The sequence below is a fragment of the Crotalus tigris genome, unplaced genomic scaffold (genome assembly GCF_016545835.1).
Source record: "Crotalus tigris isolate CLP2741 ecotype Arizona unplaced genomic scaffold, ASM1654583v1 scf7180000017716.2861928, whole genome shotgun sequence".
In the NCBI taxonomy this organism is placed as follows: domain Eukaryota; kingdom Metazoa; phylum Chordata; class Lepidosauria; order Squamata; family Viperidae; genus Crotalus; species Crotalus tigris.
Genome location: NW_024096587.1, coordinates 950,738 through 964,624, shown reverse-complemented (window position 1 = coordinate 964,624; position 13,887 = coordinate 950,738). Strand labels below are relative to the sequence as shown.

The window sequence follows — 13,887 nt, the reverse complement described above, 5'->3', positions numbered from 1 at the left end:
TTCAGTACTGTCCCAAAACTCAGTTGTCCCCTGAGTGATGCCAGAGGTGTTGTAATCGGGATTCGGTTCCTCGACCACCTCCCTGTGTGCTTGCCCCCTTCTAGGAGCAGTGGCAGTGTTGGGCCAACTAGACGGAATGTATGCCAGCTCTCTTGCAGGGTGTGGGTTGTTTGGATGCTCCCGGATATCCTCCCTGACTGGAGTACTGAATGATGCTGGTGTATAGTGATTATGCCCCGGGGTGACTCCCTGGCTGGAGTAGGCACTGGTGCCTGAGTTCTAGTTGGACTCCATGAATTCCTGTTTGGAGCACTCGCGGAATTTTGGAATGAGCTGTCTGTGGTTCCCTCGTTAATGATAGGCTGCAGCTCACACCCTTCCCTTTGCCCATAGGGGTCCCCCACCCCCCCCCCCCGGAAAAGAACCAGGAGTCTCAGTGGGAAGGTCCCGTCTTGTGCGTAGCTGATCGATGTGTCGTCGCAGGACACGACCGTCGTCCAGGGAAACCTCGTAGGACAAAGGACCTGTGACCCTGGACACAGTGGCAGGGACCCATAAATGACCAGGCCCGTAGTTACGAGTCCAAACCGGGGCACCCACTAGCAGTTGTCTAGGTGCCCTGGGGTGTGTGATTGTAGAAGGTAGTCTGTCCGGGTGCAACCGGTCAAGCTTGGTAGTCAGTTTGCGCCCCCAACGAAGTTCAGCTGGGCTCCTCCCGGTAGAAGTGGAAGGTGTAGTGCGATAAGAAAGGAGGAAGTCAGCCAACCTGTGATGCCAGTCTCCATAGGTAATTTTCTTTAAGGCGTCCTTGGTGATGCGAACCATGCGTTCAGCCATACCGTTGGTGGATGGGTGGAAGGGCGCAGAGGTGGCATGACGAATCATGTTGGCCTGTAAGAAAGCTTGGAATTCGGAAGAAGTGAATTGAGGGCCATTGTCAGATATGAGGACATCAGGAAGCCCGTGTGCAGCAAAAATCCCCCTCAGTACTTGAATAGTCTTTGCAGCGGTGGTGGAAGAGACAGGTACAACCTGTCGCCGCCCTGAGTCCTTTGGGATTGGGCGGCATATAAATACTGAAAATAAATAAATAAATAAACCTCAAGCCATTTTGAATGGCTGTCAACTAGGACCAAGAAGAATTGACCCTGAAAAGGCCCAGCGTAGTCAATGTGCACCCTAGACCATGGCGACTGTGTTTCCTCCCATCTATGTACAGGAGCTTGGGGCATTTCAGAGCGTGAGCGCTGACAAAGGTGACATGCACGCACCTTAGCCTCAATGTCTCTGTCTAACCCAGGCCACCACAAATGGCTGCGCGCAAGCGCCTTCATACGTACACTGCCAAGATGACCCTCGTGGAGGGAACCTAAGACCCTAGTCCTCATTGAGGCAGGAATGACAACTCTGCTCCCCCAAAGCAGACAACCCTGGAAGGTGGATAACTCGTTCCTTTTGGACCAGAAACTCTGAAACTCAGTGCCTGGACAGCTCTCTGGCCATCCAGATAAAACCCAAGAAAGGATACGCGAAAGTGTGAGATCTGTGGCTGATTCAGCAGCCACATCCCTGGCATCTAAAGGGGACTCAGGCAAAGCTTGAATTGAGAGGATATTGATTGTTGGTGCAGGGTCAGCCTCTACTATTGGCAGGGGTAATCTACTGAGGCCATCAGCATGGCCCATTTCTTTCCCAGGTTTGTGAATTAAAGAAAAATCATAGGCAGACAGAAAGATAGACCATCTCAGCATTCTGGGGGAGATGATTTGGGGGGGGGTTGTTTATGTGTGGTAAACAGCCCCAACAGAGACTTATGGTCAGTGAAGACCATGAAATGCCTGCCATATAGGAAATCATGGAACTTTTTGATTCCAGCAACAACAACTAAAGCCTCCCTGTCAATCTGAGCATAATTTCGCTCTGCAGAAGACAAGGTCCTGGAGTAATATGCAACAGGAACCTGAGTTCCATCTGGTCTGAGGTGGCTTAGTATGGCTCCCACCCCATAAGGAGAAGCATCACAAGTGATGCACACAGGAAGGGATTCATTGAAATGTGCAAGCACACTGTTAGAAGTGAGTAAGGCCTTAACCTCATTGAAACTTGCTTCATGTTTTTGTGACCACTGCCACACTGACTGTCCAGGAGCCTATGAAGAGGTTCGGCTACACTAGCCTTGTTTGGAAGGAAGGAGTTGTAAAAGTTCAAAAGGCCCAGAAAGGCCTGTAGTTTGGCCTTGGACTTTGGCCTAGGAGCATGCATAATAGCTTTTAATTTGGACTCAGCAGGGTGAATCCCAGTAGCATCAATTTTGAATCCCAGAAAATCTGTAGAAGGCACCCCAATTTTACATTTGTCCTTCTTGAGTTTGAGGCCCATTTCCCTGAACCTCAGCAGGACAGCCCTTAATCTCTCAGCTAAGTTGTGTGTAGAGTCTCCAGCAATTAAGACATCATCAAAATAGGGGCAAACCCCTGGTATACCCCGTAGTGTGTTTTCCATTATGCTTTGGAAAATTCCAGGAGCAACATTTACTCCAAATTGTAACCTCTTTACCTTGAATGCCCCCCTGTGGGTCACAATGGTTTGAGCTACAGCAGCAGCATCATCAACAGGCAACTGTTGATAGCCCTGAGCTAGGTCAAGCTTTGAAAAAACATGCCCCCCCCCTTGAGGGAGGCCAGAATACGACTGACCACAGGGACAGGATAGGCATGTTGCTGCAATGCCTTATTCAGAGTGCATTTATAAACTGCACAGATGCGAATGTCCCCATATGCCTTAAGAGGCGTGACAATGGGGGTCTCCCAAGGACTGGAGTCGACAGGTTCTAAGACTCCTTGCTGAATCAATTTGTCCAATTCGGTGTCAATTTTACCTTTCAAAGCAAAAGGAACCCTTCTTGCTTTAATTCTAATAGGGGTGACAATGGGGTCTAGTTTTAATGACACAGGGGGTCCTTTGTACGTGCCCAGCTGTGGGCTGAAAACATCTGCAAATTCTTTGCAGACTTCCTGTAGGTCTACTGTTTGCAAGCTATTGAGCCCTGTGACGTGTATTCCCAAGGCCTCAAACCAATCGAGTCCTATGAGACTCGTTCGCTCACCCCTACTACTATTACATCTAATGGTCCTTCAAAATCCTTGTACTGCACGTTAAGGGTGGCCTCCCCCTTAACACACACTCTGGAGTTTTGAAAATCTGTTAACACAATGTCGGAAGGCCTCAGTTTGGCCTGAAATCCGCTGCCAGAACAAATCTTCCTGAACGTGTGCATGGAAATGATTGAAAGTGCAGACCCCGTATCCAGTTCCATAGCCAATGGAACTCCTTGTAACTTCACTTTAAGTGACAGCTTTTTCTTAATGGGCTTGTGTGTGCCTGTCCTATAAATGCTTCTTCGCGAAGCACAGAAACCCACCCTGTTTTGGCTGGGGACCCTGGTACCTTTCAGGCGCAATTCTTCTCGAGGTTGTACCTTCTGACGGCCCAGACACACAGCTGCAATGTGGCCCTGTTTCCTGCATGCTCTACAGATAGCGGAGCGAAATCTGCAGTCGGTCCTCTTGTGACGACCTCCACAACCGAGGCACTTGGGGACAGCTGAAGAGCTTTCCTTCTGCGTCCCTTCTTTTGTGGGGTAGAGACGGTCTACTTCATCGTCAGGATCCTCCTCTGGGTTCCTTTGGACTCCTTCCTGGTGCACGGACACAGCTTCTGGAGTACTTCTGATCGGCCTCATGTTCTTGATGGCGCCACCTGCTGCCTCTTCTGCAGTAACCTCTCTCAAGGCATCTTGGAATGATAAGTCTTCTTTAGCGAAAAGTCTCTGCTGCAATTCTCTATGTCTCAGTCCGCATACAAATCTGTCTCTCAGCCGTTCTTCTAGATCTTTGAACTCGCAGTGTTTAGCGGCTTTTCTCAGCGCAGCAATGTACTCTTTGGCTGATTCTCCGGGCCGCTGATCCCTCTGTTCAAAGGTGTGGCGCCAAGCGATGACGGACAACTTGGGCTGGAAGTGTTCCTTTAGTAGTTTTTTGAGATCTGTGTAGTTAACAGATTCTAGAGGTGCAGGTGCTGCTGTTTTCAGCAATCTCACATGCGTCTTGACCGCAAACGCACAGCAGGGTGGCGGCTTTTAAACTATCTTCTCTTACTTGATTGACTTTGAGATAGTTTTCTACCCTGGCTACGTAGGACTCCCATCTTTCCAGATGCGAGATGTCGAATTCTGAAAGTCTTTCAACTTTTGCCATTTTTGTAGTACAGGAAGGGTCTATCAGCCAGCTTACCCCCGATGTTCGCTGAATTGGCGGGCAGCTGCTGAGTTTAACGCCGTTTCCTACTGCTCAGGACTCTAGGGTAAGCTTACAACTTGTCTGCAGTCTTTGTAAGGCATCCCACCTTCGTCGCCAGTGTTAAGTCCTCAGCGAAATGGCAATGACGCGAGAAGCAGTTGTAGTTCTCAGGAACCTCTTTATTTCTGTTCAGCATACTGGTTACAAGACGCCGACAACGCCCAAGTCTCCCTGCCCCTTTTATAGGCGATCCCCGGGCCAAACTGCAACATTTGGCGCGCTTGCACTTTGCGCATGCGCACGAGTGCTGGCGACAGCCAGTCTGGTCCCGAGCAGCTTGCACCTGCCCGGGACCGTTGCAATGCCCTGAGCCTGCCTTCATAGGCTCAGGACATAACAGTTAGGATTAGGGATAGGCAGATTTAATTCCATTCAGATTAGGTGACTTCTCATCTAAGTCTACTTCAAGGGTTGTTGTATAAAATAAAGTGCAGGGAAATCCCTATGAAAGCCGCCTTGAGATCATGACCAAAAATGGAATATATCCTCCCCCCAAATAGGTATCTTGTAATTTTGTGGTACAAATGAACTAATGAGAAAAAAAAAGTTGGAAACCAATTTGGAAGCTTCCCTTTTGTTTGCTATCTGTCTTATTCAGGCTCCTTTCCCTTCCTTGATTTCTTTTCCTTTGTTTTGGGTTAGCTGAATGGTGCTAAGTGTTCTTATAGTGCTTGAAACAACTTCTTCCTGTGACAATTGTTCCCCCAAAGTTAAGCATTTTCCTTCCACATACTCTGCCTTCTCTATTTTGACTTATAGGTTCGTCTGAGGCAACCTTGGCTCTTTTATAACTCGTGGACTTCAAATCCCAGAATTCCTGAGCCAGCTATTTATTCAATCCCTAAATCACAAGAGATTGTGCAAAGGTGTGCTTTCCCTTTATTTTTAATCTAGCTTTAGAACCACCTGCTGTATTATTTGCTTCTAAATTCTGAAATTATTGAAGTACAGTAATGTGAATATTTTATAGATCAAACAGGATATTTTCCTAACCCCATTTTTATTACTTTGAGTTTGGTATTCTCCATAGTCATTGTATAAATTGCAGCAAATCGTTCCTAATACCTCTGGATTGTATGAACAATTCCTTTTACTATTCAAAATAATTATGGTAAACATGAATTTAAAGTTGATTAACATTTTAAGAAATCTTCCTATTTTAATATCATTATTTTAAATGAATGTATATTAAATAAATACTTGGCAAAAAATCCTGCAAAACTTTATTTCACATATTGTTAACTTATTAGGAAAAATACATTTAATTTTCAACACCGTGGAACATTTATTTTAGCTTTGGAATAAGAAACTTCAAAATGCAGCTTGCCTTTTGGCTTGGCCTGAATTATTATATGACCCCACTCTAATCCGTGTTTGTGCAGGAATAATTTTCTGTACCTGCACTTAACGAAGTAACAAAAAATATGGAAATATTGGGCTTTTGACACTTTCACTTATTCTGTAGAATTGTGAAGCTAGCAGAAAAGAACAGCAAGGAGGAATAAGTGACTGGGGAGGATGTAGTGAGGGACCCCTGATGCCTGCAGATTTTGGGAGAAAATTCCCTACTTTACATCTAGAGAACCAAACCATAGATGCCTTCAACACTTGTGGCCATTCAAACTGAGTTTGAAAAGTTTCTAACTATAAAACAATTGTATATTGTAATGAAGTTGCCATAATATGAACCATGGAAAGACAAGAAAAATAGTATGTTGTAGTATCTCTATCACCTGATTTTAAATTTGTTTTATTATTTTGTGATTGTGCTGATACATCCATTTTTGGACCCCCATTCAGTGAATTTTGGATACAATGGGCAGCATTTAGTTCAGAATTCATGCTCAAATAATGGACAAAGTCTGGACAATTGACACAAGTATAGTAGTTTGCAGGTATTTATGAAAATGATGTAAATTCAACTGTAACAGATACTATTTCTCCCCAGTTAGTCTGCAAAAATCAAGATTTTATTGAATTCTCAATTGTTCTTCCGCTTCTAGACTGGGGTCTCCCAACCCTGGCAACTTTTTAAGATGTGCGGATTTCAACTCTCAGAATTCCCCAGCCAGCTGGGAATTTAAAGTCCATGCATCTTAAAGTTGCCAAGGTTGGGAAACCCTGTTTTAGATAGGCAAAGCCAACCAGAACTTAAACAGCCATTTGTTGGTTCTCCAGTCCTGGTCATTTAGGAAGCTTTTAATCTGGAAACTGGATCTCTTCTACAGGTTGACCTTCACTCCTGTTCAAATGCAGCTGTGTTGTTTGTGAGAGAAGGGGCATTGTCTTACCTGAACGCCTTTTCTCAGCATGAAGATGTAGCATCCACCGATTGGGTAATCAAAGCCCTCCTGCTCAGATTTAGACTAAGACCAAACTTTAGCCACGCCTCCCTTGAGCGCTCCTTTCCCAGTTTTGTTGAGGCGAAGCATTCATTAGGTCCGACACAGTAGCTCCTCCTGAAAAAAATCTGCCTAGACTAAGTGTTAAGGGTGGGTGTGGATGCTACATCTTCATGCTGAGAAAAGGCGTTCAGGTAAGACAACGCCCCTTCTCCAGCATGATAGATGTAGCATCTACCGATTGGGACAAACCAAAGCCACCCGTGTCCCTGTCAGGAGGGAAGTCTAGGCTTGTGGCTCATGCGTAGAGACTACCTGCTGCAGAACCCTTCTGCCGAAGGATGCGTCTGAGGCAGCGAATTTATCAAGCTTGTAATGCCTTATAAACGAAGAGGGGGAAGCCCAGGTGGCTGCCCTGCAAATTTCCTCAATCGAGGCCTGAGTAGACCAGGCCGCAGATGTAGCAGCGCTACGTGTAGAATGAGCAGTGATGTGAGGAGGAACAGGAAGAGACTGAGTCCTGTAAGCGTGAGAGATGCAGGCCCTAATCCATCTGCCAATGGTCGAGAATGATACTTTCACACCCATGGAAGAAGGTTGGAAAGACACAAACAAGGCCTCCGATCTACGAAATGCAGCGGTTCGCTTCACATAGTGATGCAAAACCCTGCGTACGTCTAATGTATGCCACAATCTTTCAAGACGGTGAGAAGGTCGCGGACAAAAGTCCGGAAGAATCAGATCTTGATACCTGTGGAAGTTAGTATTGACTTTCGGAATGAAAGAAGGGTCCAATTTTAGGATCACTCTGTCATCCAGAAAAACACAAAGATCCTCCCTGATCGAGAGTGCAGCAAGTTCCGAGATGCGTCTTGCTGAGGTGATGGCTATCAAAAAGGCTACTTTCAATGAAAGGAAGTGTAGTGAACAAGATCTGATGGGTTCAAATGGTGAACTGGTAAGAACCTGCAGAACCCTTGGCAGGTCCCATGTGGGATATCTGTGTACTACAGGGGGACCTGTATTAACGGCTCCCTTAAGGAAGGCCGTAACAGCTGGATGATGAGATAGCTGTACCTGATCCCCGCAAATGAGGACCGTGGATAATGCTGCGATCTGCCTACGGATGGTATTGTGAGACAGTCTCCTGTTTAGTCCGTCTAAAAGGTAGTCCAATAATATCGGAATGGTGGTAGCCAGTGGGTTGACCCTCCTGGTGTTACACCATGCACAGAAACTTTTCCACGTGGCATCGTAGATCCTGTTAGTGGAGGGACGTCTGGAGGCTTGAATTATAGCAATCACTCCAGTCGAATAGGACTGTCTAATTAAGCTCTCCCTTTCAAGTGCCAAGCGGCTAGTTGAAGCCACTGCGGGTCCGGATGTTGGAGCTGACCCTGACTGAGGGAGATGCGATCTGCTGGAATCTTCCAAGGTGGGGAGATCGATAGGTCCACGAGATCTGCAAACCAAGGACGCCTTGGCCAATGTGGGACCAGCAAGATTAATTCTGCCCCCTCTAATAGGAGTTTCCTGATGACAGCTGGAATCAGGGGAAGTGGAGGGAAGGCATACAGAAGTCCCTTGGGCCATCTGCTGCGTAGCGCGTCCGTTCCCTCCGCCCCCCGTGACGGAAACCGCGTGAAATACCTGGGAAGCTGAGCATTTGCTGGTGAAGCAAACAGGTCTACTTGAGGCTGCCCGAACCTCTCCGATATTTCCCTGAAGAGGTTCGGTTCCAATCGCCACTCCGAGTGGTCTATCGTCGCCCTGCTTAGAGAATCTGCCTGACGATTCTCCTCCCCGGAAATGTGTTCTGCTCTGATGGATTTCAGATGGGATTCTGCCCACAGACCCAATGCTAGGGCCTCCTGCATGAGGGACCAAGATTTGGTCCCTCCCTGTCTGTTGATATGAGCCTTGGCTGCGACATTGTCCGTCATTACCAGGACATGATTCCCCTTCACTATGTTGGAGAACTGGCAAAGAGCCAGGTGTTTTGCCCTGAGTTCTAGCCAATTTATATTGTGCGTGAGGTCGTGCTTGGACCACTGACCCTGAGCCATATGTGTCTGCATGTGCGCTCCCCAACTGAACAGACTGGCGTCTGTGGTCAGGATAAGTCTGTGAGGCTCCTTGAAGAATGTCCCCTTGTGTATGGCTGGTGACCCCCACCATCTGAGTGACTGTAGAGTGTGGTACGGAACTCTCACCTTCCGTGTGGAGGCACTCATGTTCCGCTTCTGGAAGGGAAGCAGGAACCATTGTAGATGTCTGGAATGAAGACTGGCCCACGGCACTATTCCTAGGCAAGAAATCATCTTCCCCAACAGCTGTGACAACTGGACAAGGGGAACTACCTTCTCTCTCTGGATCCTGCGAACTAAGGATCTGATACCGTCCCTGCGTTCCTGGGAGAGGTAGACCTTGCATAGGTCTGAATCTATCACCGCCCCTAGATGCAAGATCCGAGTGGTAGGGGTGGTGTGGCTCTTCTTGAAATTTACTGAGAAGCCGTGTCTCTGAAGTGTCTCTATTGTAGTCTGTAGATCTAGTTGAGCAGTGTGGAATGAACTGAACTGGATGATTATATCGTCCAGGTAACATTGTACTCTTACCGGTATTAATCTGAGATGTACCGCTAATACTGCCAGTATCTTTGTGAATACCCGTGGTGCCGAGGATAGACCGAAGGGAAGTGCCCTGTACTGATAATGTCTGTTTGCATGGCAGAAGCGGAGGAATCTGCGGTGATGTGGTCTGATAGGAACATGAAGGTAGGCTTCTGTCAGGTCTATGGAGGAGAGGTAATCTCCCTTCCTGACACTTGCTAGAATGGACTTGAGGGACTGCATTTTGAACTTCCTGTAGATTAGGAAGCGGTTGAGTCCCTTTAGATCTAATATCGCTCTCCATCCCCCTGAGGGCTTGGGAACCACGAAGAGAATGGAGTAGAACCCTTTTCCTTTTTGTTCCGGAGGAACTGATTCTATGGCTCTTATTTCTAATAAGTGTGATATTGCTGTGTCTACTAGTTCGGCCTTGTGTGCGTGTCTTGAGGCGGGGCACTGAAGGAAACGGTCTGGTGGTATGGACTTTAGTTCTAGGGCTAGACCAAATCTTATGGTCTCTCTCACCCAGGTATCGTTTGTGGTGACTTCCCGAGTGTCGTTGAACAGGGTTAAGCGTCCGCCTATGGGAGGGTCCAATCTGGCGTCACTTAGACCTTCGGAATGGACGGCCTCCCGCCCCCCTGAAGGGTCGCTTGGTCTGGAACTGACCCCTGGCTCCGGAATTCTGGCGGTCCTGTTGGCGATCCTGTCTGGGGGAGAAGGATAGGGAACCTCTGGGCCAATCCCAGGACTGCCCTGATCGAAAGGGCTGCCTCCATTCCCAAGAACTTCCGGCCCTGAAGGACTGCCTGCGAAATTCTTGTTGAGGTCTCCTATCCGTCTTCTTGGACGGATGAGCTAAGGTTTTTCTCTTATCCTTCCCTTCAACCAGGTACGGCTCTAGGATTTGGCCAAATAAATTCTTGCCACTGTAGGTGTCTGTAGCAAGACGCCATCTTGACTTTAGGTCAGCCCTCCACTGTTTGAGCCACATGAATCTGCGGGACGCAACTGTGGCTGCAATAGATCTGGCCGAAAATTTGGTGGAGTTGAGGGAAGCATCTGACATGTATTCCGCCGCTGTTACTAGTTTACCTAGAGTATGTTGTGCGCGTACCTGGTCTGGAGGAATTAATGCCTGTAGTTCCTGGAGCCACATGATAGAAGTTCTCGCGAAAAAGGACGCCCTGATGGCCCAGGCAGAGGCCTGGTGAGCCCTGCGGAGAGAAAACTCAAAACGTTTATCTTCCGCCTTGAGATGTTCGGCCATGTCCCCAGGAACAGTGGATGTGGAGAACAAAGATGTTAATGGAGCGTCCACTTTGGGAACCTCTAGAAGGGAAGAGAATGCAGAAGATACATTATACAATCTCTTTTCTGTGCTGCTAGGAGAGGGTAGAGTGGCCAGTGAGGTCCACTCTTTTTCCACCATCTCGTGGAAAACAGCTGGACAAGGAACTGCCATCTTTCTAATAAACAAAGGGTTTGACTCTTGTGCAGCCGAGGTAGATGGCTTGGGTTCCTGCTCCGAGACCAGGTTGGCTGTTGTGCAGGCTTTTAACAAAAGAGATTTGAATAGGTTTGGATCAAAAAGCCCCGATGTTGGGGTTGGATCCTGATTTACCTCCTCATCCTCAGACATAGGTCCTTCAGTTGTCACCAGGTCAACAGATTCAGTCTCCCCAAACTGAGATGAAGTCTCAGAAATACCTGAACCCGCTGACTGGGGACGTCCAGTGCGGTCTGCGGGCAAGGGTGGAAAAGGTGAAACCTGTGAGGGACCAGCTGCTAAGGAAGAAGACATGAATTGATTGAAGGCCTGGTGCATAAAGCTCTGAAACTGTTGAGCCCATATGGATCGCTCAGCTGAAGGCACACCAGCAGCGGTGGTCTCAGGAGTATGCGTACTAATGTTAGTAGGAGAAATGGAAGGCCCTGGCAGAGGGGATATAGGGATATGTTGTCTAGGGGCAGATACACTGACCTGTTCAGTTCCCCCTTGAGGAGACCCTGCCCTGGGGGCTTGATAAGATGGCACCAGTGAGGGCTCATAAGGTGAGCTGGCCAGAGAAGCAGGGGGAACCAATTCAGCTTCTCTGGACCTGAGCCTTTGTGCTTTGGAGAACTCTTGCTCCAGTGCCTGGTGTCTCCTCGAGGCCTCTCGCTCAGCAGTCTTGGAGGGTTCTTTGGTTGATAAATGTTTGGTTTTAGCTTTTTTCTTCCCCCCTGTATTTGAATCAGAGGATCTGCATTTTGCTTGAATGGGGGGAATATCAGAACCCTGCAAAGCCTGAGGAGACTCACCATCTGCCATTGTGCCCAGGCTTTCCAGGTAGGAGAAGCCCTGGGGTGGGGGTAACTACGCAGATCAAGTTGTCCGGGAGGGAAGCTTCCCACGCCCTAAGACAACCACAATGGCAAACAGCCAGAACAGCTGTCTAAAACTGTCTGCTGGGCCCTGCCGGCACAGCGCCGGGAGCTAAACAGAAGAGGTCAGGAACCCCACAATTTAAGATAATAGGTGTTATTATTGTTATTATTATTTTTATTTTATTTTATCTTATTTTATTTGTAATAAATCTCTGAGAAGCAATGCGTCGAAAAAACAACAGCTAAACCCCCAAGAGGACCCAACGCAGTGAGTCACTAATGCTAGGCCTGAATTGGAGGCAAACAGCAACCTTAAAACGGTGACCACGCCCAGCACCAAATTCAAAATGGCAGCCGCAGGTCTTCTTTGTGCCTAAAAATGGCCTCTCCTCTTAGTCAGAGCTGTAAGACAGCTTCTCCAGCCTCGTCTTTGAAGTCCCTGTTCAGGCAGGCAAAAAGACGGAGGGAACCTTACACACACTTCCCCCCTTACAGCTATAAGCACCACAAACTACTTGCGATTCTGCAGCCTGGGGGAGTCTCTGTGCGATCCTGGATAGAGCCTCGTGGCCACGAGGCAAGAGAGAAGCTCTGGTAATCGGCTGAATTCTCCAGAAACGCTGGCAATAAAAATTGTTATCAGACACAAGGGAAGCCTCCCTCGGTGTGCTGAACAGATACTCTGAGCTGAAAACTGCCTCAGCTGCAAAGCTCCGATGATCCACGAGGCCAATTAGGCCCTCTGGAAAGCAACTCTCCAAGGTTGCTAATTCACTATCCTTTACTAAAAAAACAAAAAGTAAGTAAAGAGTACATACAGGAAGCTATATTAACAATCCTAATGCTACACTATTTAAACTAACAATTGCTGAGGAGCTAACAAAACTGTGTCCTCTCTGAGCATAGACTAAGACAAAACTGGGAAAGGAGCGCCCAAGGGAGGCGTGGCTAAAGTTTGGTCTTAGTCTAAATCTGAGCAGGAGGGCTTTGATTACCCAATCGGTGGATGCTACATCTATCATGCTGGAGAACATTTCTCTTCTTTTTTAAAAAACTCAGATCAAACCAAAAGTTCTAAATTTGTATTTGTTTTATTTTTCATTACTGCTTTTGTTGACTGATTCCTCTGTGATGGCTATATAGATGGCTTCATTTGTTACAATTAGTTTTGTGTCTTATTTAACTTAAATTTTGCTCTATTTTGTTTCCCAATTTGATTACTTAGTTCCATTAAAAAAAGCATTCTGGTTACTGTACTCCCTAAAAGAACATTCCAATTCTCCGTCCTTTATGTATGTTAATGCATCTCTTTAATTAATTAATGTAAGTATGGAAACAGGCTTGTATTATATCAAGATACATTTTTGCGGTTCTCAAACACCTCCTAGTTAATATGTATATGTAGAGATTTCAGTCATGCTCCTAAGACAAAATACAAAAGTAATAATAATCAGAACATGTATTTAATAAAAGGCATATTTTAATCTATCAATCATGTGAGTAAGAAATTGTCACAATGCCAACCCTTGAAATCTACAATAACCCTCTCGTGTAACTTTATCAAATATAAAAAAGGGACCCAGTTCATTCTGAAATCTTGGAAACTTTTGTTCCCGTTAACCAACAGAATCAACAAAAAGGCAGGTAATCATCGAGAGCGGTGAGATGATAAACGAGAAATGGGAGTTGTTTTGCTGGGGGTCTCCTCCGCTATCAATTCAGCATCAAGGTCTGAAAGAAGCAAGAAATCTTAGATAACCTTCAGGAAACTGGCATAGAAAGAAGACTTATGGCAACAGGCAGCATATTCAACCGGCTCATATTAATTTTATGAAAATATAATCTCCTCTCTAACATAAAAATCAATCCAGAGCTTGCAAAGGGTTGATGGAATTAACACAAAAAATATTCTTGTATTCTGATCGCCCCAAAAGATAAGCTCCCAAATACGTTTTGACTAGTTCAGTATCTTAAATTCAGACAGGAAATATTTTCACCTTCATCTGGGCTGTCCTCTTCATCAGTAGAGAAAACAAGGGTCACTTTGTGTTTGGGAGTCTTCCTCTTAGATCGAGTAATGCGAGGCTCAGGAGTAATGAAGGCAGAGTCAGTCTTTCTGTTGGCTGCCCGAAGGGGTCGCCGACAGGATCCTAAGAAAGGAAACAGACATTTTATTTTTATAAATTGAACTTTCAGATAGATGTG

General features: G+C 46.6%; 1 protein-coding gene across 1 annotated transcript in view; it reads right to left on the bottom strand.

Annotated features, from left to right (window-relative positions):
• Window positions 1–12,969: 12,969 nt before the first annotated feature.
• The window catches only part of NCAPD2 (non-SMC condensin I complex subunit D2), a 42,248-nt gene continuing 41,330 nt past the window's right edge, over window positions 12,970–13,887 (bottom strand). Inside the window, exons 30-31 of the mRNA XM_039338708.1 lie at window positions 13,680–13,832; window positions 12,970–13,413 (exon numbers count right to left, since the gene is read on the bottom strand). Of these exons, the coding sequence (XP_039194642.1) occupies window positions 13,331–13,413; window positions 13,680–13,832 (236 nt within the window). The 3' untranslated portion in view covers window positions 12,970–13,330. The remainder of the gene's footprint in view (window positions 13,414–13,679; window positions 13,833–13,887) is intronic.